The sequence below is a fragment of the Rhododendron vialii genome, chromosome 1a (assembly GCF_030253575.1).
Source record: "Rhododendron vialii isolate Sample 1 chromosome 1a, ASM3025357v1".
Taxonomy (NCBI): domain Eukaryota; kingdom Viridiplantae; phylum Streptophyta; class Magnoliopsida; order Ericales; family Ericaceae; genus Rhododendron; species Rhododendron vialii.
In genome coordinates, this window is record NC_080557.1 from 22,709,434 (window position 1) to 22,733,249 (window position 23,816).

At 39.3% G+C, this 23,816-nt stretch overlaps 2 protein-coding genes across 2 annotated transcripts; both read left to right on the top strand.

Moving 5' to 3' along the window:
* The first annotated feature begins 10,001 nt into the window (after positions 1 to 10,001).
* LOC131324005 (uncharacterized) lies at positions 10,002 to 16,381 on the top strand. Its single transcript, XM_058355839.1, has 5 exons — positions 10,002 to 10,147; positions 12,872 to 13,262; positions 14,784 to 15,083; positions 15,163 to 15,468; positions 15,569 to 16,381. Exons 2-5 carry the CDS (start codon positions 12,874 to 12,876, stop codon positions 15,708 to 15,710), a joined length of 1,137 nt encoding a protein of 378 aa, XP_058211822.1. The 5' UTR covers positions 10,002 to 10,147; positions 12,872 to 12,873; the 3' UTR covers positions 15,711 to 16,381.
* A 914-nt stretch (positions 16,382 to 17,295) lies between these two features.
* Positions 17,296 to 23,292, top strand: LOC131324477 (uncharacterized). Its single transcript, XM_058356455.1, has 9 exons — positions 17,296 to 17,491; positions 17,610 to 17,848; positions 19,070 to 19,291; positions 19,492 to 19,527; positions 19,637 to 19,729; positions 19,807 to 19,914; positions 20,000 to 20,378; positions 22,922 to 23,012; positions 23,092 to 23,292. The coding sequence occupies exons 1-7, from the start codon at positions 17,299 to 17,301 to the stop codon at positions 20,267 to 20,269; spliced, it is 1,161 nt and encodes a 386-aa protein (XP_058212438.1). The 5' UTR covers positions 17,296 to 17,298; the 3' UTR covers positions 20,270 to 20,378; positions 22,922 to 23,012; positions 23,092 to 23,292.
* Positions 23,293 to 23,816: the final 524 nt, after the last annotated feature.

Here is a 23,816-nt window from a genome sequence, read left to right on the forward strand (position 1 = left end):
TCCAACTGGTTTCTTCTTCGGTGGACGGTCAACAAGTTCTCAAGTGTCATTCCGCTGCAAGGACTGCATTTCTTCATTCATAGCGGCTTCACACCTTGGGTTAGCTAAGGCTTCTTGCACACTGTTAGGAATAGATACAACAGATAATTAATTTACAAATGACTTATTCGATTCTGACAAGCAACGGTTAGACACAAAAAGACTCATGGGGTATTTAACTTTACTAGAAAGTTCAGGTTCATATGTGGGTTTAGGAATACCTCTGGTTTGATGTGGTGGGAGTTGCTGTCTAGACGGTTCGGGCCCTAAATTGGGAACATCCTCAGCAAACGATTGATGTGGTGCCTGTGGTGTAAGGGATTCGTATTAAGATATATCATCTAGATGATGTTCCTCACGTTCTTCACCGCTGTGATAACCATCGCTGTGGTGTTCCATTCTGCCGTGGTGTTCCTCACCGCTGTGGTGTTCATCACTATGATCAAATTCACTTACAATCTTGTTGCCAGGTTCAAGCTCATTCGTATCTAACTTCTCAGGTTCAGGGATTAGAAGATCATAGTCTAGAGACTCATAGTTTATACTTTGAACTTCTTCTTGGTTCCCCCCTTGAAGCTCAGACTCAGAGGAATAATACATAGAGTCTTCATGAAAACAACATCTAATGTCAGAAACATCCGTTTGGTTGGAGGGTGATAACAGCAATACCCCTTTTGATGAGTAGCATACCCTAGAAAGACACATCCCAATGCTCGAGGTGTCAACTTGTTGCGCTGATGTTTATGAAGATGTACAAATGCTACACAACCAGAAATATGGGGTGGTAAGTTAGGGACAGCTAAAGCAGTTACCGCTTCAAAGAGAGCCTGAAATGGTGTCTTGAAATGAATAGTGCTGGAAGGAACTCGGTTGATCAAATATGCGGTAGAGGTAAGTGCCTGTCCTCGATATGATAAAGGCATATGTGCTTCTATCAATGAAGCACGTACAACCTCTAGCAAGTGACGATTTTTTTCTCCGCCACCCCATTCTGCTGGGGTGTATCGGGACAGGTAGTTTGATGAATGGTCCCATGAGCTTCCAAATATCGCTTCAATTCAGAACTCACATATTTACCTCCATTATCACTCTGGAGGACTTGTACCTGGGCATTATACTAACTACGGATCATCCTATCAAATTTCTAAAATAACAAGTTAACTTCACTTTTGGATTTCATTAAGCATACTCAAGTCATCCAGGTTTAGTCATCAATAAAAGTAACAAACCAGCGCGACCCATCCAAGGTAGTAAATTTAGATGGACCCCAAACATTAGAATGTATGATCATAAAAGGGAGTGGGCTTTTATTTAAACTTAATGGAAAAGAAGTGCGATGGCTCTTGGCGAGTTCATAGACATCACACTTAAAACTAGTAATATCAAACTTTTCAAATAAACTAGGGAACAACTTCTTCAAATAACCAAAGGATGCATGCCCCAGGTGTTGATGCCACAGGCATATCTCAGATTTATTCTTCTTCCCCTTAGAACCTCAAGTTGTCAAAGCTTGATGCAACTTGGCTGAACTCTTTGACATCAAGTCCAAATAATATAGCTTCCCTCGCCTAACACCACAACCAATCGTCTGCCTTTTTTGGATATCCTTAAACACACAAGATTCAGGCCAAAAAGTAACGACACAAGATAAGGTAGTGGTTATTTGAGAAACTGACAAAAGATTATAATCTAAAGAGGGAACAACCAAATCAGAGTCCAAATTCAAAGTGTCAAAGAGGGACAATGATCCTTCCCCAACAATCGAGATCGAGGTACCATTGGCAGTAGAAACAGAACTTTGTGAGGACGGTTTAAGAGTGACTTCTTGATAAGTGCGTAAATATGCCTATGTACGCCCCCTAACTTAGGCTTGTTATGTCCGTTTAGCGGGCTACTTGGGGTTTGATATTTGTTAATTGCGTTTCAGGACTTTCAATGCCAATGGATAACATTTAGAGCTAAAGCGCAAATTTGAAATCTTTTTAGTGTCAAAGCGAAATAGGGCGATGAAATTTATCAAATTCCTAGATAAATGAAAGAGAGATGCACTAGATAAAAGTCCTAACTACAATCAAGATGCACTGGAAATTGGCCGATGAATTGGGCCCACTAATACTTGTTTCGGGAAAAACATTAAAAGGTGGAATTGGGAACCGACTACGGGGACTATTAAAGAAAATAAAAAAAAGAGGTTTGGGATTATTTTTATAGCCGTTCACTTTTCGAAGGCAGAAGACGAAGAATGGGGTTGCCATCAGGACGATTTTTCTGAACATTAAGTGGCAACTTTAGATTACGTTGTTTTTCTTGAGAGCTCTTTTTCCCTTCAAGTTTTTTAAGCTTTGTTCAAATACACGCACTCTGATAACTCATATTAAGTTTTGTTCTTTATTAAAGTTGTTCGTGGGTTCTTGTTTCATTCATATCTTCTGTTTGTTTTATGTCTTGATCAATAGAAGCATGTTTCAACTTAGGTTTTCTTTCGTTTCTTGCTTGATAATGAGTGAGTAGTCGTATAGGTAGGGTCGTGGGGGAATTAGCACATCGTGGCCAGTTCGGATGCGTTCTGCTCCTATTTCAACATAATAAAGAAACGACAATTTTAGGTTAATAAAGTATTTTCGCTAGATGAACCCGGACATTGTTGCAGCCCATGTAATGGGGGACCAAAACTTATTCTCCGCTGCACATGGGTAAACAACGACCATAAAGGTTCGCATTTTACGGGGTATCTTTTTCTCTCAAAGTCGAACGTTTTTAAGAACACTGAATGGAGCAGATAAGTCCGGGACTGGTTGCGAGTGATATGAACCCTATGATCGTACCTCTCTTTTAATTATTTGAAAAACCAAACAATTTCCTAGGTTTAGTTAATCTTTCATCAATCGACAAGGGGTGGCTACCTAAGAGTTAGTTTAAATAAGTAACAACCTGAGTTTTGAGTCAGCACACATCACTGTCTTTGTGGATTCGACTCCGGTTTTACCGAATATTGTGTTGCATCGATCCTAGCCCTACGCTTGGGACAACCCATTACTTTAGGTCTAGGATTTCGTCAAGCATTTTTGGCACCGTTGCCGAGGACGGTAACGTGTGTTAAGAATTCGGGTCGTTATTTTTGTTTTCTTTTTACTTCTTGTTTTGAGTCATCATAGGTAGAGGTAGGCAATCCTCCATCGTAGGAAAGCAATCACCTTTGAAGCCTAAGTACTACCGCGATAACACCAGGTATTTAGTCACCATAGAAAGAGAGCCGTCTGTAGCAGTGGAGGACATGTCAGTCAGTGGTGAGTCTTTTAACATCGATGGCCTTTTTGTCGATTTAGTAATCAAACCACCAGTGGCAGAGCAGAAGTCGATGCGTGAGCACATGCATTTGGTGAGGACCACTACTCTCGGACCAATTGTTTTGCCAACAGAGACGGTGGAGGCATGCAATGCTTTCACCATCTAGCCTGGTACCCCCAATGCCCTTCCCCTCTTCTACGGGAGGGAGAATGAGGATCTGTATGACCACGTCCGCTATTTTGAGGGGTTGATGTGCACCTTTGCCACCACTACTCAGTGGGAGAATGCTTGCCTTAAGCTTTTCCCAGCCTCGCTTAAAGATAGTGCGGATAAGTGGTTACGAATGCAGAAGGCGCAATCTCTCACGATGTGGGTTGTTGTCTGAGATCTCTTTCATAAGAAATATTTCTCGGAGAGTAAATCAAAGCACCTGACTCGCCAAATACAATCTTATAAGTAAAAGATGGGCAAGTCGTTCTTTAGGTGTTGGGAGTTTCAAGGACTTGCTGTTGTCCTTGCCACACCATGGGTTTGCAAAGCACCAATTGGTGTCTTTCTTCTATTTGGGCCTGAATATTACGATAGCCCAGCGATTGAGTACCTCTATAAGGAGGAGGATTTTCTAGACAAGTCCCCAGATGATGCGTGGGATTCTCTAGAAGAGTTGACCGAGAAACATCAGAGTTGGGAACCTTTTGACCTCAGTGCTAGGGCTAAGGCCGCACAGGGACCCAGTGGTTCTGGCATTTTTCCATTGAGCGTGCGAGAGCATAATGTCCAGTCTCAGCTGGATAAGATGTCTAAGCAGTTAGAGGACTTGAAGCTTAAACAAATCCAGCGGGTGAATCAGTTAAGAGTGGATGAGGTGTGTGTTTTGTGTGAGTGTCTGGGACATCTAGTCACTGCTTGCCTCGCATTTCCCATTGTTAAAGATGCATACCATTGCAATCAGGCTGAGGTAAACGCGCTTAATCAGCGTTGGGACCCATACTCAAATACCTATAATCCAGGATGGGCCCAAAACTCACTTCTGGGTTGGAGGGGTCAAAAAGCCCCGGTGCAACCCTAGGCACCACCTCAGCAGCAAATTCAGCAGTTTCGGCTTCCTCAAAGCCAAATGACCCAATTTCGTTACCCACCTCAGAATTAGCAGGGGTTTGGTCCTTCGTCTTTTGGACCACCCCTAGGCATAAACCATCCCCCGCGGGATAAACAGATTGATGATATGATGAAGGCTCTCATGCAGTCTCAGATAAGCTTCATTGAGCAAACCAACCAGGTAATTGGTGACATTAGGACCCAGTTGACGGCAGCAGTTGGACAAGTCTAGTAGGAGAATGTAAGGTTTCCCTTTCAACCTCAAGTCAATCCCGCCGGTACTCATTTTGTGGGCAATTCCTCTGGCCCAAGTAATTTGAATCCCAGTCTGGAAGAGGCTAGGGCGATCACCACTCTCAAAAGTGGGAAGGAGATCGACAAGACAATTTCTCCAAAGCAAAAATCGGTTCCACCCCCGGAGCCGGTGACTGCACTAGTAGTTTCTCCAGACTTGGGAAGTGTTCCTAAGGAAGAGGAACAGTCGGAGTCTTCTGAAGTGGCGGTGCTTGCTTTTGCAGCCCCCACGACTCCATTGCCACCCGTTGCTCCATATCCCAATCGCTTGATGGCGAAACCCAAAAGTCAAAATGAACTTCCAGATGCTTGAGCTATTCAAGAAAGTTCAGTTTCCTATCTCTTTGATGGAAGCCATTGACGCCATTCCTCAGTTTGCGAAGGTTTTGAAGGATCTATGTACTTCAAAATGGAGAACTAAGAGTCAGTTAGGAGCAGGTGAGCTCCATTCTCCAGGCTCAATATCCCAACCAAGTGTAAGGACCCTGGTTATCCCACCATTCATTCCTATAGCTATTGTAGGCCAGAAGTTCGATATGGCTTTGTTGGATTTAGGAGTAAATGTCAACTTGCTCCTATATTCGGTAAACTTGAGGCTTGGCCTTGGCGATTTGAGAGCTAGACCGGTCACGCTATAGTTGGCTGACCAGAGTGTAAGAGTTCCGAAGGGGGTGGTGGAGGATGTTCTGATTTAGGTGGACGAGTTCCTTTTTTCAGTCAACTTCATTGTCTTGGATACATGCCCAATACCAAAGGTCTTTGCTTGACGATTTCCTGGTCCTAAATTAATGGGTTGCCCCAAGCGTAGAGCGGAGACTGATGTAGTACAATATCCGGTAAGACCGGAGTCGAATCCACAAAGACGGTGATGTGTGCTGACTCAAAACTTGGGTTGTTACTGATTAAACTGGCTCTTAGGTAGCCACCCCTTGAATTGATTGAGATTAACTAAAACCTAAGAAATTGTTTGGTTTTTCAAATAATTAAAAAGGAGGTATGATTGTAGGGTTCTTAGCACTCGCAACCAGTCCAGATTAACCTGCTCCATTCAATGTTCTTAAAAACGTTCGACTTTAAAGAGAAAAAGATACCCCGAAAGATGCGTACCTTATGGTCACCGTCTACCCATGCGTAGCGGAGAATGAGTTTTCGTCTCCCATTCTCCTATTCACATGGGCTCCGACAATGCCCGGGTTCGTTTAACGGATGTTCTTTACTAACCTAAAATTGCCTTTTCTTTATTGTTTGAAAATAGGAGCAGTGCCCGAATTGTTCACAGTGTGCTAATCACCCCGCAACCCTACCTATATGACTACTCACTCATTATTAAGGAAGAAACAAAAGAAACCCAAGTTTGGAACATACTTCTATTACACAAGATGAAAAATAAACAAAAGATCTAATAAGTTAAACAAGAACCAACGAACAACTTTTATAAAAAACAAAAATTAAAATTAATTACCGGATTGCGAGTAATTAAACAAGACTTCAAATAACTTGGTGGAAAGAAAAACTTGGAACAAAACAATATTCATGGCAGCAGCCTTTTTTTTTAAACGTCAGTACTTCCTCTGACTTATATAGGAGTAGGGTTTTAATCCCCTAATAACATAAAAGGCCCTTGGACTTCACATTATAAGACATTAGCCATTTAACTTCAAAGGACTTTGCATTTTGATCCAGAACTTCTATAAATTCTTCTTTTTACCCAAAGTCTCGGACAATGGGCTCGAGCTACCTATAAACATAAAAACACATAATAAAAATCAGTTAACAAAAATAAAGGACTAATAAATGTAGATTGGAGAGTCAAAATATGTATATTTTTGCACTTATCACGCCCCACAACTTACACTTTGCTAGTCATCGAGCAAAGAAAATAAAAAAGATGAATTCTAGCTATGCCACTTTCATAGGATTCACGATTGCACTTAGCCCGTGCAACAAGCATTTTAAACCCCTAGGCAATCTCCAGAGGATGAGTGGAGTCTCGTGAGGGTTTACAGCAATAAACACCCACAAACACTGTGAATTCTTTTCACACAAAACCCGAAAACTTGTAAGACAACTCAGTAATATCTCAAGCAAAGAATATGAAGCTATCGTAAAAAGATAACGGGCATAAGCAGTTCTAGATACTATCAAGTCAGAAAAATGAGTCATGGCACCTATATCAGCATGTGTGAACAAGGGCTTCGGTCACAAGTGAAAAACAACTAAAAGTTCTCTCCGGACCGAGTCTTGACTTCAAATCTCACCGTGTCATGCACTCAACAAATGAAATCACTCGAAACAAGGTGCATATTACTCTCAATATGTGCGGGCGAAAACTATGTAAATGAAAGCAAAGTTGTAACGCCCCTGAATTTTGGTCAATAAAAATTTCGTTAAATATTTGAATTTTATTTAAATTACTCATTTTCTCTTGAGTGGCTATATGATTTCTTATTTTCCGTCGTAGTTAGATTTTGGTCATTGGTTAACTCTTGACTAGAAACCCTACTTGACCAATCGAGTTAGTTTCTAACCGACTACTTGGAGGAACCGAGCAACCAACTCACCTAGTTACTAGATGAACCTTTTGGACCTTTTGAACCTTTGCCTTTACCCATTGGTCCATATTGTTAGGGTAATTTTTGTCCATTGGACAATAAGCTTTTCATTATAATATTTGACTAAAAGTACATGTAGTCTTCCAAAATCTTATTTTAAGATAAAAAGTACTTGTACTTCTTTTATCCATTGGTCTTTACATGCTAGGGAAATTATTATCCATTGGGTAATAGCCCAAATCTTCCAACAAAGTACAAAGTTTGTTTAAAATAATCAAGTATGGATTTCCCATGTGATTTTATGCATTAAAATATTAGGGTATATCTAAATCCTAGATTTCCTAGTACTTGTACTCTATTATAATCTAATGGGGAGAATCCTAGCCTTTTTAGTTAATTGGGGTACTTGGTACCACACTTATATTTAAATATAGGGCTTTTGTCACATGCTTTAAAGGACAACCTTTGATTATTTTAATATAAAAGTTCCCTAGTAACTATTGTCCATTGGACAATAAAAGTTAGGAGATTTATTGTCCATTGGGTAATTGGTCCATCTTTCAAACTAAGTACAAGGGTTTTAATAAACTAGTCTTTTCTAATTACCCATGTGATAAAGTACATAATATTTTATTGTGTAAAGTACTTAGTAACCTTTAAGGCCTAAGATTCTCCTAAGTACTCTTTTATTATTTTATATTGGGGTTTTGTACCCAATTGGATTAATTTATTGGGGAGTTGATCTTCCTAGAGTACATTAGTACACTAGTTTATTTTACATGTGCCTTATTGGATTTCTTTATGGGATTTTTGATTTGAAAAATCTTGTACCTTAGTACTTTCTTATTCTTCTTGTTTATATATATATATATATATATATATATATATGTGTGTGTGTGTGTGTGTGTGTGTGTGTGTGTGTGTACTAGGGAGAGAGAGAGGGAGAGAGAGAGGGAGAGAGAGAGAGAGAGAGAGAGAGAGAGAGAGAGAGAGAGAAAGAAGAAGATTGGTTGTACCTTCCTTGATCTTTCCTACATCTTTCAAATCTTTGGGTAAATCTTCTTCCTAACCAAACATAACTCTCCATTGTACTTCTATGCTTTGTTTAAAACAAAATCTTGTACCATTGTCTCCAAATCTTCCAACAAATCTTCCATAATCCATCCAAGGACAAATCTTAGCCATGCAAACCTAGGATTTAGACCTTGATCTTCCAAGATTGCTTGCCATGTGTCAAAATTTGAGGTAGAGAGAGAGAGAGGGGGGCCGGCCTTGGGAGAGAGGAAGATGGCATGCCTTGGCCTATAAATAGCAAGGCAATCCAAGCATTTCAACACACACCTTCACTTAGCAACTTCTCTCTCTAGAAAAATTGTGGTCTTTCTTTGTTCTTTCTTTTGTTCTTACTTTGTTCTTGAGTGTTCTTGAGTTCTTCAAGAAACTCAACCTAAGCCGCCACTAAACCGCCACTCGACCACCCTTCGATCCATAAAGTAGAGTAGTGTTAGTCAAGAAAAAGTTTCGAGAGAAACCTTTCTCTTTCGAAGCTACCGGAGACCACCGTAGAAAGTTACTCCGTCCGACCGCCGATTACCGTTCGTAAGCCGTTACTACCGCCAAGAAGTAAGGTAGAACCCCTTGTCCCCTAACTCTACATATAGAACCGTATGTTAGAAAGTAGATTATCCTTAACGGATTTCGAAAGATAGAACTTATCGTTTGTTTAGAAGTATTTGTATTTTGATCTTTAAGATGATTATGAGTATGCATATATGAATTGCTTGTGATGTGATAAAGCATGAGTGATTTCACTCCAAGGGCGTTCGTACATGTGGCGTTGTGCTTTGAATAAAGCATAAGTGATACACTCCAAGGGCGTCCATACATGTGGCGTTATGCTATAAGTGGTGATTGAGCGTGATAAGTAATATAGAATTGGATGATCTTGTTAGAATGTTTCATGCTTATTTTTGTCCTACCGCGAAGTCTTGCATGTAAACGAGACACGAGAACCGAGAAAGTAGAAACATGACACCTAGGGTGTGACTAATGAAAGGAAATATTTTTCGAGGAAGGAAATATTTTGAAACTACATAATGACCAGTTTCGGGTGGCATTATGTGAGTTGTGTGCGTGTGTAAAAGAAACATTTGAAAAGGGTGAAAAGTTTTGAAATCCGCAATGTGGCCGGACTTGCCCATTGTGTTAGGTGTGTGCGTGTTCCAATGGGAGTCCGGGAAAAGCGGAACCATTGTGAGGTTGTGTGTGTTCCAATGGAGATCCGGAAAAGCGGAACCACTACAACAAAAGTGGTCTAAGATGACGAAAATTGGTGACGAAAAATTATTTTGTCGGTAATATTATGTGATTTGCGAGGAAAAAATTTTTTTGTCGCTATTTGAAGGGAGCGGGTCTACTTAGGCGAGGAAATTTTTATTCGTCTAGGTTGGAACAACTTCGACGACAAAATTCTATTTTTCCTCGCCATTTATCAGTTCCAATTTTACTGTTAGCGACAAAAGAATTTTTTCCTCGCTGTTTCCCTCAATTAATTTCGCGGGACCCGAAATACCTTAAATATTTTGGCAGCATCCCAACAAATACACGTTGGCGGGACTGAAAAAGAAAAGAGAAAAAAACAAAGGGCCGAAATGCACTGTTTAGGGATAAATAAATGGAATTCTCGTACTTATTTCCTTCTCTCTCCTCATACGATCCCACCGCTTCTCTCTCTCTTCTTCTCTGATGAAGTATTGCAGAGAAAACTTAGACGAATCCGCCATAGCTCGCCACGCTGAAGTATTTTCTGATTGGAGCATCAAGAAGCACAACAGGGTTCTACTTGTCTTTCTAATTGCTCGAGTCTAAGATTTCAAGTACGTGAGATACGGTGGTAAGTTTCTCTCTGTCTTTTCCATATCTTCCTCCAAAGATCCTAAACCCAGTTGATTTGTTGTAATTATTTGGGGCAAAGGTCTCATAATCTTGTATGTATATGTTTGTACATGGATCGGTGTATATATATGGACTTATTTGTTAGTATTTCTCCAATCGATAGTCACCAAAAACCCATCGATCTCATATCTTCCTCCTCTTTTTTTTGAAAAGCTTCTCATTAGAACATGAGGAGTTAGATTTACGAATAGAGATGTAAACTGAAGTGAAAGTAGAGATTAGAAAAATTAAGCGGGTACCCCTGAATTTTCTCTCCCAAATCTGAAGTCTGATGACTGTTAGAAATATTTACCTAACTGTGTAGTAGGATCTGACTTGTTCATAGTCTCCGAATCTTCCTTCAATTAGTATTTAACTCAACACCGTTTAGCCTTAGTTTGCCTATCAACAGAAGTACCAAAAAAAAATACATTTCTCATGCCTGGAGACAAATAAGAGACAAGAATACTTGAAAGTTGTATGTGGAAACAGAACCTGATGAAGATTAGCAAAATGGGTAACGAACAGTAACAAACAATATATTGTATTCTAAATTCAAGTACTAGTCAGGATAACAATGGATCTAAAAATACCTTTTACACAAATCAACTTCCTCTGTGCAATCAACCTTTCCCAAGAGAATGCGGCCATCCACTTTTGGGTCGTATCTGGAAAATAAGTTTGACATCCGATTTCAATGGAAACTAGTCAAAACAATACTAGTGAGTGGAATCACCGGTAATAAGCACAAAGAGATGAATAAGTTCATTGTTCATGAAGATCAATTTCAGGGAAGAAAAACAGCAGTAAGATGCAAATTGACCTTTCTCTTATAATTCTTGCAGCTTTATCCCATGAAGGTTTCTGAAACAAAAAGACAGAGATGAGGCAAAGGGCTTAGAAAGTCATCAAGTTTACAAAATCCTATAGCACACGTGACTTTTTAATGCACGCTTCCATCTGTTCCGAAGTCTAAGTGAATTCATGGAGAAAGAGCGAGCTATTCACAATATCAAATAAAGTTAAGAATTCTTAAATAGAAGTATATTAGACTATTACTCAAGATATGCATGAATAGCATCCTTCCAGTAAGTAAACACTATTCCTTAATAAGTACAAAACTTGTAAGACGGGCATGACAGAGTATATTCAATACATTATAGGAGCAGTACTATGGAGTCCATACAAATTAGGGTGGAAATCAAACTTATCAGTGCTAAAAGAGCTTCTGGACATTAATCTGGCTGGGCACTAAACAATCTTTCTTCAGTGAATATTTTTCACACCCCTTTTTTCTACCATGCAATCTATTTTTGTCCTACTGCAATGTGAATTCACAAAGTTAGAGCAGGGTGTTCTTTCTAGGAATCGACGGACCACACGGTTGAGAGTTTATTATGTGGGTTGCCTATTGGAGTATTTGATTCGATGAATTTTTGTTAGTGATTTTCTCGGTTCCGGTGGCTTACAAGTTGAAAGCTTGTAAAAGTTAAGGCAGTTAGACCACCAGTCCTTTACACTTCCAACACAATCTATTCAACTCTGTGGGCCTTCAATTGATAGATCCCATTTTAGAAAGACTTTGCATGTGGCCCATTAGTATATGCCTAGCCTACCCCAATAGGTTTTTACATTCGCGATCTAAATTCCCCCTCCATAGCTGCGGAATTAATTCTCGTTCTTTGCTCGCATACTTAATTCTCGCTCTTGTATTTTATAATAGTTTGAAAAGTTTTTCAAAGATGTTTTCACAATGGCAATCGCATTCCCGCAAGGTCCCGTGCATTATGTGACTTAGGTTGTGGGAGAGGGGGAGATGGCCATGTGACACTCAATAATATCCTATAGGGGTGTGGGTTGATGCTTATATTTCTCATTTGACATGGGGATTTGGTTATGACTTGTGCTCATAGGATTCAGTCCCTATGTTGTCATGTGTATTTTATGTTTTCGGTTCTTGAATAGAAGTTGACTTCAAAAGATCAAGAAGTGAGGTATGGGAGTAAAAATAAAAATGTTGTACTTGTTTAATTAAAGGAAATTACTTCTGGTGTTTGTTCTATTGGGCAAAATAATTGACACCTCCTTGTGTTGTTACTTGATAGCTTATTCATTTACAAAGTATTGATTTCATGTGGAGTTTTGGTGTCTTATTCTACCTATATGTGTATGAATAAGTCTCTTATTGTGATATTTGACTTTCTTTACATTCTACTCAAATGCAGGTTACTGGTTTTAAATACATATTTTCTAACCTTATATTGCCATTGCACTAGTCAAGATTCAATGGCTTGTACCGAATTTCATTTTGTTATATTTGGCTTTGTTTACTATAGTCACTTTTGGCTCATACTTGAGGCAAATTAAAATAGGAGAAAAGGTTGGATTTGTATCTTAATGCTCCAACATACAATGCACTCACTTGTTCTTTTGTTCATCTTCCTTTGTCTATTTCACCAATCATAGGTGATTGGAAATGCAAAAAGTATGCTCAATTGGCAATTATTGGCACCATAGAGTACGTTGTTAGGCGTTGTTCAAATTTGTATCCATAGAGAAGCCTTAATTATTGATAAAAATAAAAATGATAGAAATGATAATATTTGATGCATGACACAGTTAGTATGACTTTGACAACTCAACTCTGACCATGCTTTTGCATTTAGTAATGGACAAGAGTTGGATGAAATTGGGCAGCACCGCTCATGGTAGAACAAGTCAGCTTTATTTCGATGGAGTCAATTCATTTCTTGAATATGCAGCAGCTGTTGGTGATCGGCAAGGTAATATTTTGTGCCCGTGTCGGAAATGTGTGAACTGTCGCCGACAAAATCTTCAAGAAGTGCACCTTCATTTGTTTCAATATGGAATTGTGCAAAGTTATACTACTTGGCATGAACACGGGGAACCACGTGTATCAGATACTGTGCATCCTTGTGAAACGGGAAACTACGAGGTGGGGAATCTCGACGGCATCGATGCCTTGGTGGAAGACAGAATAAGAGCAGACTCAATGGATACGACCCAAAGAGAGGAAGTGCGAAACTTTGATAAATTGTTGAATGATGCCCAACGTGAGTTGTTCCCACCGGGTGGTACAGATTATACTTTGCTAAAGTTTGTCATTGAGTTGCTTAATGAGAAGGTAATGAACCGTTGGACCAATTCTTCTGTTAATAGGCTCTTAAAATTCCTTTCTAGACTTTTACCACAAGGTAACTTGGTTCCTAAGTCAACTTATGAAGCCAAGAAGATACTAAGTGAGTTGGGTTTGTCATATGAGCTCATTGATGTGTGCGAGAGAGATTGTGTACTCTTTTGGAAGGAGAATGCAAAGCTAGATAAATGTCCAAAGTGTAATACGTCTAGGTACAAAATCAATCGTGGCAGGGGTAAAAAGATTCCCCATAAGGTGTTGCGTTATCTTCCTGTAACTCCTAGGTTGAAAAGACTGTACATGAAGGAGAAGACAGCCAATGACATGAAATGGCACAAGGAGAAACGTGTGGATGGGGAGAAATGGAGGCATCCTGCGGATGCTGATGAGTGGAAGGAATTTGATTTGCAACATCCTGAGTTTGCGCAAGACCCTCGTAATGTGAGGCTAGGGTTTGCAACTGATGGGTTCAATCCTTTTGGGAATATGAGCAACTCCTATAGCATGTGGCATGTCGTTCTTATTCCTTATAATCTGCTACCTTGGTTAGCCATGAAGGAGCCATTTTTCATGTTGTCATTGCTTATTCCCGGGGATAAGCAACCAGGAATTGATATTGATGTTTATTTGCGGCCTTTGGTGGACGAGTTGAAAGAGTTGGAGAAAAATGGTGCATTAACTTACAACGCCTCAAGTGGGGAGACTTTTAAGTTACGTGCAACATTATTTTTCACAATTCACGATTGGCCAGCATTTGGTGACGTGTCAGGATGGAGAACGAAGGGTCATTTTTCATGCTACTCTTGCAACGATGAACCATATTTTGAATCTTTGAGGAGTAAGACAGCATACATTAACCATCGAACCTACTTACCTGAGAACCACCCCGAACGCCGAAAGAGGGGGGCTTACAATGGTAAACAAGAGAAGCGAAAGAGATCCTTGGAGATACCGGTGGAAAAAATACAACAACAGTTGGATTCTTTACCAATGGTCGAGTTCGGAAAAGATCCAAGAAAGAAGAAAAGGCCTCGTTTTGCACCAAATTGGACAAAACTAAGCATCTTGTACAAGCTATTAGGCTTTAAAAACAGAAAGCTCCGACACAACATTGATGTCATGCATGTGATTAAAAATATTTGTGAGAATATCTATGGAACAATGTTGGGCATTGAGGGAAAGAACAAAGACACAGACAAGGCACGAAGGGACTTGCAAGATAGGGGCATACGAAAAGAGCTATGGCTTATAGAATGTGCCAATGGATCATATGCCAAGCCTCGGGCAAGCTTTTCTTTGACCTCAGAAGAGAAGGAGGCTTTCTTTGAATTCTTAAAATCTGTCAAGTATCCGGATGGTTACGCAGCAAACATATCTAAATGTGTGAATACTTCAAATGGAAAGTTAACTGGGTTGAAAAGCCATGATTGCCATGTACTCATACAACGAATTCTTCCAATTGGAATGTGTGGATTTGTGGATAAGGAAATTAGCATAGCACTATTTGAATTAGGTACCTTTTTCCAAGATTTGTGCTCTAGGACAGTGACACGAAGCAAACTTGAACAATTAGAGGAGCGTGCGATCCATATCTTGTGCAAGCTTGAGAAAATATTTCCTCCAGCCTTCTTTGATGTGATGGTCCACTTAATCATTCACTTGCCACGTGAGGCTATTCTTGAAGGACCGGTGCACTATCGGTGGATGTACCCGATTGAACGGTAATCTTGTTGAATCTATAATTGTGTTGAAAATTCAAATGGCATATATAATCTTATTCTGAATTTATTTTCTCCAAAGGTTTCTTGGAACTTTAAAAAACTTCGTTTCAAACCGAGCTCAACCAGAAGGTTCCATTGTAGAGGCATATATTGTCAAGGAGTGTTTAACTTTTTGCGCAATGTATCTTGATGGGATCGAAACTGTGCATAATCAACATGAAAGGAATGAAGATTTGGGCGATAGGCGCAAAGGCTTGACAGTGTTCACGGAAACAGCTCGTCCTATTGGGCAAGTCACAAGGGATGGTGAGATGTCACAGGAGCTTCGTCATAAGGCTCACTGGTTCTTGTTGTACAATAGTCCTGAGGTGGAGAAGTATTTAGAGTATGTTTTTCACGTGTTCTTACTTATGCTTGCCCTTCTCAATAGTATTGATGTTGCATATTAATAGCATTTTACCTAGTAATAACATTTTTTTGAGTAGGGAGCACAAGAATCAATTACAAGTTTCAAGTGGGCATGACATAACACGTACACAACAGGAAGAATTTCCTAAGTGGTTCAAAGAGAGAGTAAGATATTTTCCGATTTCATTGTGTGCTAAATACTATCAAGCTGTATTATAGCTGACCTTATTATTTTCAACTTGCATGTGGTGGTAGTTAAATGCACCGAGGGCTGAGGAGTCACCAGAGGCAACTGATGAATTATGGTCGCTAGCTAATGGTCCAAATTTGCTAGTGAAAGAGCACTCAGGTTGCATAATTAATGGTGTAAGGTTTCATACTAGAGAACTAGATGATTGGCGAACGAGTCAGAATAGTGGTTTGCTTGCAGAAGGGAACTATGATGGCAAAATGCATAACTTTTATGGCCACGTGAGCAAAGTTTGGGAACTCGATTATATGTGCCAGAATAGTGTAATATTGTTTCAATGTGAATGGTATAATACAAACAATACCGGTAGAAATAGAACAATACGAACTGACACATATTGCACTAGCATTGATGTTATAAGTCGGTGGTATCAATCTGATCCATTTATTCTGCCAAGTCAAGCAAAGCAAGTGTTTTACCTAAAAGATACAAAATGGGGTGAACCTTGGCAAGTTGTGGAACGGGTCCAACAAAGGGGTGTGTTTGATGTACCAGAGGTGGGTAGTGGTGAAACATTTCATGCCCCAGAATCTGGTGATGCGTTCCAACAAGAGAACATGGGATCAGCTGTGCCAATTGACATTCATGGCGATATCCGATGTCATAGGGATGATGTTGATGCTGAGATAATTTCGGGGGTAGTGCCATCAGATGGAATTTTGGAAGACAATGAAGAGCAAGAAATATTTGAGGATGATATGGATGTTGATATGGATTATGATATTTAACTTATCTGCGATGCTTTATATGTGGATGAACGTTTGTGTCTTCTTGTTGATGATTAGTAATCGTTTTGAACTCATGAAGTTATTGATATCAATATGTGAATAAATGTCCTTGTCTTCCTGTTGGTAATTAGTAATCGTGTGGAACTCATGAAGCTGTCTATGCAAATGTTTATGTTATGTACTTTTTTGTTAATCTAAGGAAAATATTAATCCGTGTCTTGTTGGGATCATTGTCTTTCTCTACATTATGATCTATCATTTTATTGTTTATAGTGCATAACATGTCCAAAAGCGATAAACAATGGGTGAAACCAGGCGACCTCGCAAAACAGAAGCAAAATGGTTACAAGAGGAAGAGAAACAACAAAGTCAAAGAGAATGAAAACGAATACGAGAGGATGAGAAACAACAAAGTGAAAGAGAATGAAAAGAGGGTGCAAGCTATGGGGTTCAAGCATATACCAGCTTCTTTAAGCGGTTTCGTTCATTACGTACCTATGAAAAGGAATGGCAAACTAATCAGGGCTGAGGCGGATGGTGACAGCTCACCTGGTAATGAGGATGATAGTGATTACGACTCTGATCGGTCTGATGACTCTTTTCAGCAAGAGGTACTCTGTGGCTGCACATAATATATCAATAATAAAATCAACTTCATTTATTACTTGACAGGATGTGTTATCATACTTATGTTTTCATATATTATCAAGTCAATGGACATATGTTATCATCCTTTATCAGTTTCTACTTATACTTTTTTTATCATCAAAGTTTCTTCTACTCATTCTCCATACTTTTGCATTGTCTCTTGGTATTTTGGGTTGTAAGGATGCAAGTGGTACCTCAAATGCAGCTTGGAACATCACATCTTCAACAAGCACCTACCAGAAACCAACATGACGTGAGCCCCATCCGTGAAAGGGTGACCCGATCGACCCCACATCCAGATGTGCGTACCCAACCTCCACAACCTCATGATGCTGAGCAGGAGATTCAGGCAGCCCCCTTTGTAGCACCTGTCGGTAAGCTTTAAACGTTTTTTACATTTTTCTTTTGACAGTATAATTAAGCACTACTTTTGGCACTTTATTTTTTTTGCTCAAGCTTGGCACTTACTACATAGCTTCATTATAACAACAGTTGCTAATAGACCTATCCGTGGCCCGACACAAGGTTTAATGGTTCAGCAAATATTCGACAAAGAAGGAAAGCTTCTTGTTCCCATCCCACAGTGTTTTCGTGCACCTGTCGGGAAGTTTGCTTGTAAACTTGCCACACAGATTGGTGTAGAGGTTCGAACAAATTTGGAAGATCTTACTATCCGTAGATGGAAAGCTGCAAATGAAAGTGTGAAGGCACCTATGCTTCAACGCATTAAGGTAATTACAATATTTTCTTATTTACTTTTGCCCACAGTTAATTGCGTTGGTAAAAAGGTTTTTTCATTCTGCAAATTTATAATTTTGATTATAATTCAGTTAACACCTATCAGATCCCAAATCATTTACAAAATAAGAATGCATCCATTTATCAAGTAATTCCAACCAAATCCATCTCAATTGTTATTGAAATTCATCCAACAAGTAAAATTACAACAGAACACTTACAAACTGTACTTGAACAAAATGCATCCACATATCGAAAGAGCAATAAAAATATTTTACAATAATTGAATATCCTGAAATCACAAGACAAAGTAATTTTTTTTCCAAGAGCCGATGAAGCTGCAGTGTGATGTTTTTCCCGTCTAGGTACAGAGTCTGTGGTTAATATCAAAGGCATAGGTTGACTAAGCTATTTCTTGACATTGTGCATCCTCTTCTCCTGAATTGGCCCCGTACACACTTCTTGCACAATACCGAGGTTAGTGCTAGCACGGCTGCAATGTTAAATAAGCATTGATTAGACACCATCATTTATTCTAAGAAGCCATAAATGATCGTAACTTTACAAGAACAGAAGCATACGTAAGGGGAAAAAAAATCAACAAACATTTGATTTCACATTCTGTTTTCATATAGAATCTTCTCGTTTTTTCTTCTCTATTGTTAACTCCTCTAAATCATAGAAACTGTATTGATAATTTGTTATCTACATTGCTTACTTCTAGCTCATCAATTGCTCCATGCATCCGTGGCTTTGATTAGTGTTTAATATGAAGATTATGATTACTTCTCACCCACTCTTCTCCGTGGCTTTGATTGTTAACCCCTCTCAAACGGTTGATTCTCCTCATTGTCGCAACTCTTCTTGCCCATTTTCCCTAAGGTTGTTCTTGTCCATCCGTGATTCAAATCAAAACAACGCATTTGACCTCCTCTGTAACTCCAAAGTAGATAATGTTGATGCCGATAAAAAAAAAAAGAATCAGATAAGTTCCTTGCAGTACTATATTACTTTTGCCAACGATATCTTACTGCGTTGCCAATAAGATAGTCAAATTGGATGTTTTGCCCACGACTCTATTTTCTCGTCGCCAAAAGGCTACATTTGCCTACGAAAAATACATTGCTTGGCAGATCTAGTCGCCAAAAGTGCATTTTCTTGTAGTGTAAATCGCAATTCATATTAATCAATACCTTTGCTATTGGCTTTGGCAGGATCGATTTAACTTGGAGGGAGATCCCATTGATATTGAGAAGGCAGTGGCAAGACAATTTGGGCGTAGACTGAGTGATTACACCCATCTGCTTTACAGAAAGTATAAGAAGCTTAAGAGTACTAAGGGGGTAGAGTATGCCAGAAGCCACCCACCATCTGGCGTCGGTCACGAACAGTGGATCGGTCTAATTGATAAGAAATGGAGTGATACCAAATTTCAGGTCACTGAAGTGCGTGCACGAACTAATTTAGTTTCAGATCAGTGAAGTGCATATGTTTAGTTTCCTTTTTACCTCAACATTTTTAAATGAAAATGCACAAGTTGCAGTTTCATTTCTGTGGAAACACATGCACAAACTTTCAGTCACTGATTCATGATATTGCTTTTTACCTGAGCTTATTTTGGTTTCATTTTGTATAGGACATGTGGAAAAATTGTTTCAACAAGTTTGATTGGGTTGGTTATGTTTTTTGCATGGTACTTTTCTTTTCAGCTTGTAATGCTAGGGGCAATTAATCAATTGCAGTTCTTGTTTCTCCTCTTTTTTTTTTGGCTGTTTTTTTAGAACAAATCAACTAAAAACATAAAGAACCGGAGCGAAATGAAGTCCAAACATAGATGTGGTTCAAAGTCCATCCCAGTGAGGGTAGCTGCAATGGTGAGTTTTTTTATATTGTAGTTGTTAGAATGCAAATATGCTTAATCTACTTACTGGTTCAAATATTAATTGATCAGATGCAAACCAATGGGAATCGTGTGCCAGACTTGAAAGAAGTTTACAAATCTACCCACTTCAATGAAGATAAAAAAATGTGGATCTCTGAAGAATCCGAAAAGAACTATGTACGTATATTTGGTTATTTGCTTTAGTTGCTAAAGTATCTGAAGCTTAAATCTTATTACTCTATGTTGTTTTACATTTTAAAAGAGGAAGATCATAGAGGTAGAGGCTGAACATTGTACTGAGGCTGGTGTGACACCGATTACACAAGAGGAGCTTTCAATAAAGTCGCTCAAGGCAAAATCAGGATACATTAAAGGATTGGGTATGAGGCCTTCCTCATCTCTTAGGACCACTATTGCATCTGCAGCCAACAGTCAATACGTATCGCATCTTGAGTCGCTGGTAGAAGAATATCAAAAGGAAAGGGAAGCACAACAGCAAAAGATAGATGTGCTTTCAGAGTCAAACAAGTAGATGGAGTTGACGACAGCTACGATCATGGAGTATTTGAAGCACCAAGGGAATGGATTCAGCGAATATATTGAGAATTCAAGGAGCACATGAATAGCATGCTAGATGGTTAGTAATTTAGCTCGCAATTTTGCTTTCCATTATTGATAGGATCGAACTCCACATTCCTCATCACTGCATCAGCAAGTATCCTTAACTCCCCTCCCTCTCTGTATTATTCCCTTGTTAGTACATGTAGATTTCGGACATGCAATTAAGCTGTTGGCGGCTAAAGTTGGACATGGCAGTCTAGTGATAAACGCAATATATCTAGAGTCCACACCATGCACTACAATATAGTTGGAAATTGTTTTGCATCTTATAAAGTGCAGAACAGAACTAGCACCTCTAATTATGTTGGTCAAATAACGCCGACTTCCATCCCAGGGTTGTTCTCTTCAATTTTTTCATATCAGTAAAAAGTCGGGTGAAAATCTCATAGTAAGAGTCAAGTTTTGAATGTTAGAATGTGCAAGTGAAGGTTCCCAAGGCTGTTCTCTTCAATTTTTTCATATCAGTAAGAAGTTGGGTGAAAATCTCATAGTAAGAGTTAAGTTTTGAATGTTAGAATGTGCAAGTGAAAGTGATAGTAACCATGAAAAACAGAAATGTGTTTGAACGTGAAATCCTGACTTTCATAGTTTGATTAGATACATTGTTGGATTTAATGAGAATTCCTAGGGGTGATTGAAGTTCTGGCTTTTCCTCGAAAATACGACATTGTTCTCATGTTTCGTAGTGTTCAGAGCTTTTATTTATTGTTTGGCTATATTTGTCTAAAGTATAATAGTAAATGCTTTAAAATTTAGGACTTTCATGTTTTTTTTTTGATAGGCAAAAATTTATTCAGAAATCTTGACAAAGGGTACATCAAGATGGGGGAAGGGAAGGAGAATCCAACCAAGGGTTGGATGAGAAAAAAAAAACTGTTTGGACAAGTCTAAACACACCCAATATGGGCCAGGCCCCAAGAGATACAATCACAAATCAACAAATGGGCCTGACCCAAACAAACTAAACCCAAAGTAGTCTGCCCACAGCCACAACCTAAACCTTACAGCAGAAATCAATCGCCGCCTACATCCAATGTCGCCATCCACTCCAGTCAACACACTGCCACCAGCAGACCCACTGCCAGAAGCCACCTCCACCAGCCACCACCGCCACCAAAACACCTCTTAAGGCGAGGGCCATAGGAAACATAGGCCCCGCTCCAACATATGGGCAAGCCAACACAGCAAACCCCAACCCACCTGGATCTAGATCGCCGACTAACACCTCAAGCACCCACGGCCGAGTCCCGGATCAAAGCCACCAAACTTCTGCCACTATCAGCCGCTACCCCGCCGCAGAGAGACATCGCCGGCCATCCACCCATGCATCACCGAACCCCCAAGACCAGCACTGGAACGAAACGAAACCACCATACAACAGCAAACAGCCCACGCCGCCAAGCCTTTTAGTTCTACACTTAATGCCTGCTTCCTCCTTTGGTTTGAATTTTCTGGATTCCAAACAGTTAAGAGTCCAACATCCCTAGACTCAGCCTCATCATAATCTACATCAGAGGATCCCCATAATATTGAACAATAGACAATTCAGTATAACCTCAAGACTTCTCTCCTTAACAAGCTTTGAGACAAACCTCTTTTAATTGAACTAGCCAATCCCCTTACATTCCATAAAGTGATCTTCCTTGAGGCCTATTAACTTATTCTACTCTGTTGATTGAAAGATTATTGGTCCCTCATAAGAGGGGCATAAGTATTGTTTTTCAGCAAAGCTACCAATGCTTTATGCTCATTTTCTATCATCTTTTTCATTCTCAGTACACCAGCATTGTTAAATTTAATTCCAAGATTGTTACCTGCTATGATGGTATTCTGCAACTCCTTGTCCATGGCATTTTGTTCTTGCTCCTAAGAGTCCATAATGTAACTATCAATGTCCTCCCCATCTGTACTCATTGATGCTTCAAACTGTTGGCTTCTGATGTTCTTTCTAATAGCACTAGGATTTAAGTCTACAAGAAGGTCTATACCCTGCACCTGAGAGGGCCTCAGAATAACATTGGAGTCCCACGTCACTGGATTAGTACCCACGTCATTTACTCTCTCTTTTTCCTCTACTTGTTCCTGGTTTTTACATTGTTGGGTTTCTATGTTTTGGAACAGGCTACACTGAATAGCAGACTCTACACATTCTTCAATCAACGGGCTTTGGGAATCCTGAACAATAGAATCGAGTCCATGAATTGAGTTAAATCTCTCCTCATTACTACTCTCACCAACTGTCTTTTCTTGAACTGGTGGCTTTTCGTGATCTGGTTCTTCTTCCAAACCATATTGATGGCTACCATTAGGACTTTCATGTTCGGTGCTCTCACGGTTGAAAGTCTATCTAATAGATGTTTTTTTTTTCTTGGTAGTTGTATGTGCACCTTATGTTTTGGATATGATGAAATTATTTTTGACTAGTATAATGTCAAAGGGGGTTCTGGTTGAATTATTAATGACCATGCATTGAATCTTTAATTGGCTTTAGGCTTAAGTAATTATATGTACTGTAGTTGATATCTGAACATAGTAATGATTTTCTTTTATTTCGCATTTGCAGATTGGATATGTTGAAGGTTGGTGGTATATATGACAAGGCCACGATTTTTGTGTGTTGATACTTCTTTTTGTTATGATGGGCCGTCCAGAAAGTTGGTGGTATATATGACAAGGCCAAGATCTCTGTGTTGATGTTGATACTTCTTTTTGTTATGATGGGCCGTCCAGAAGGTTGGTGGTATATATGATAAGGCCAAGATCTTTTTGTGTTGATACTTCTTTTGTTATGATGGGCCGTCCAACAACTTTTCCTTTTTGTTTGTGTCTTCGACCGCTACTCACTAATTAGTGCATCACTTATGTTACTATCTATGTTCAGTTAACTTGGGTCTTTTTGGACAGTGAATGGACACCTTGAAATCTTTATTTCTTTGTGTAGCTGTTTATGGTAATATGAAGGTTATTAGTGACTTATGTAAGATGTATTCTTATGTTCAGCCATTTTTTTCCCTCTGTGTAAAATTTGGTTGATTGGATTTGGGAGTGGTTTAAAATGGACAGGGTGAATGAAACAACACCAATTGTAAATTATCGACGAAATAAATTCTCTCCAAAATCTTTTGGACAGGGTGAATGAAACAACACCAATTGTAAATTATCGACGAAATAAATTCTCTCCAAAATCTTTTGGCCGAGGAATACTTGTCTCGCTGCTGCTTTTTTGAAAAAAAGCATTAATTACTTTGCGACGAAAACGGAATTGATGGCGAGGAATTCTTCGTCGGCCATGGGAATAAAACAATGAGGAAATAATTAATTTGTCGGCCATGGAAAACATTAGCGAGTAATTAATTCGTCGGCCATGGCAGTCATTGATGAGGAAAATGTATTTTTCGTCGCGAGGGGTCTTCTGCGTGAAACAAAGAACGAGGAATGGGGTGAGAAATTTTTTTCGT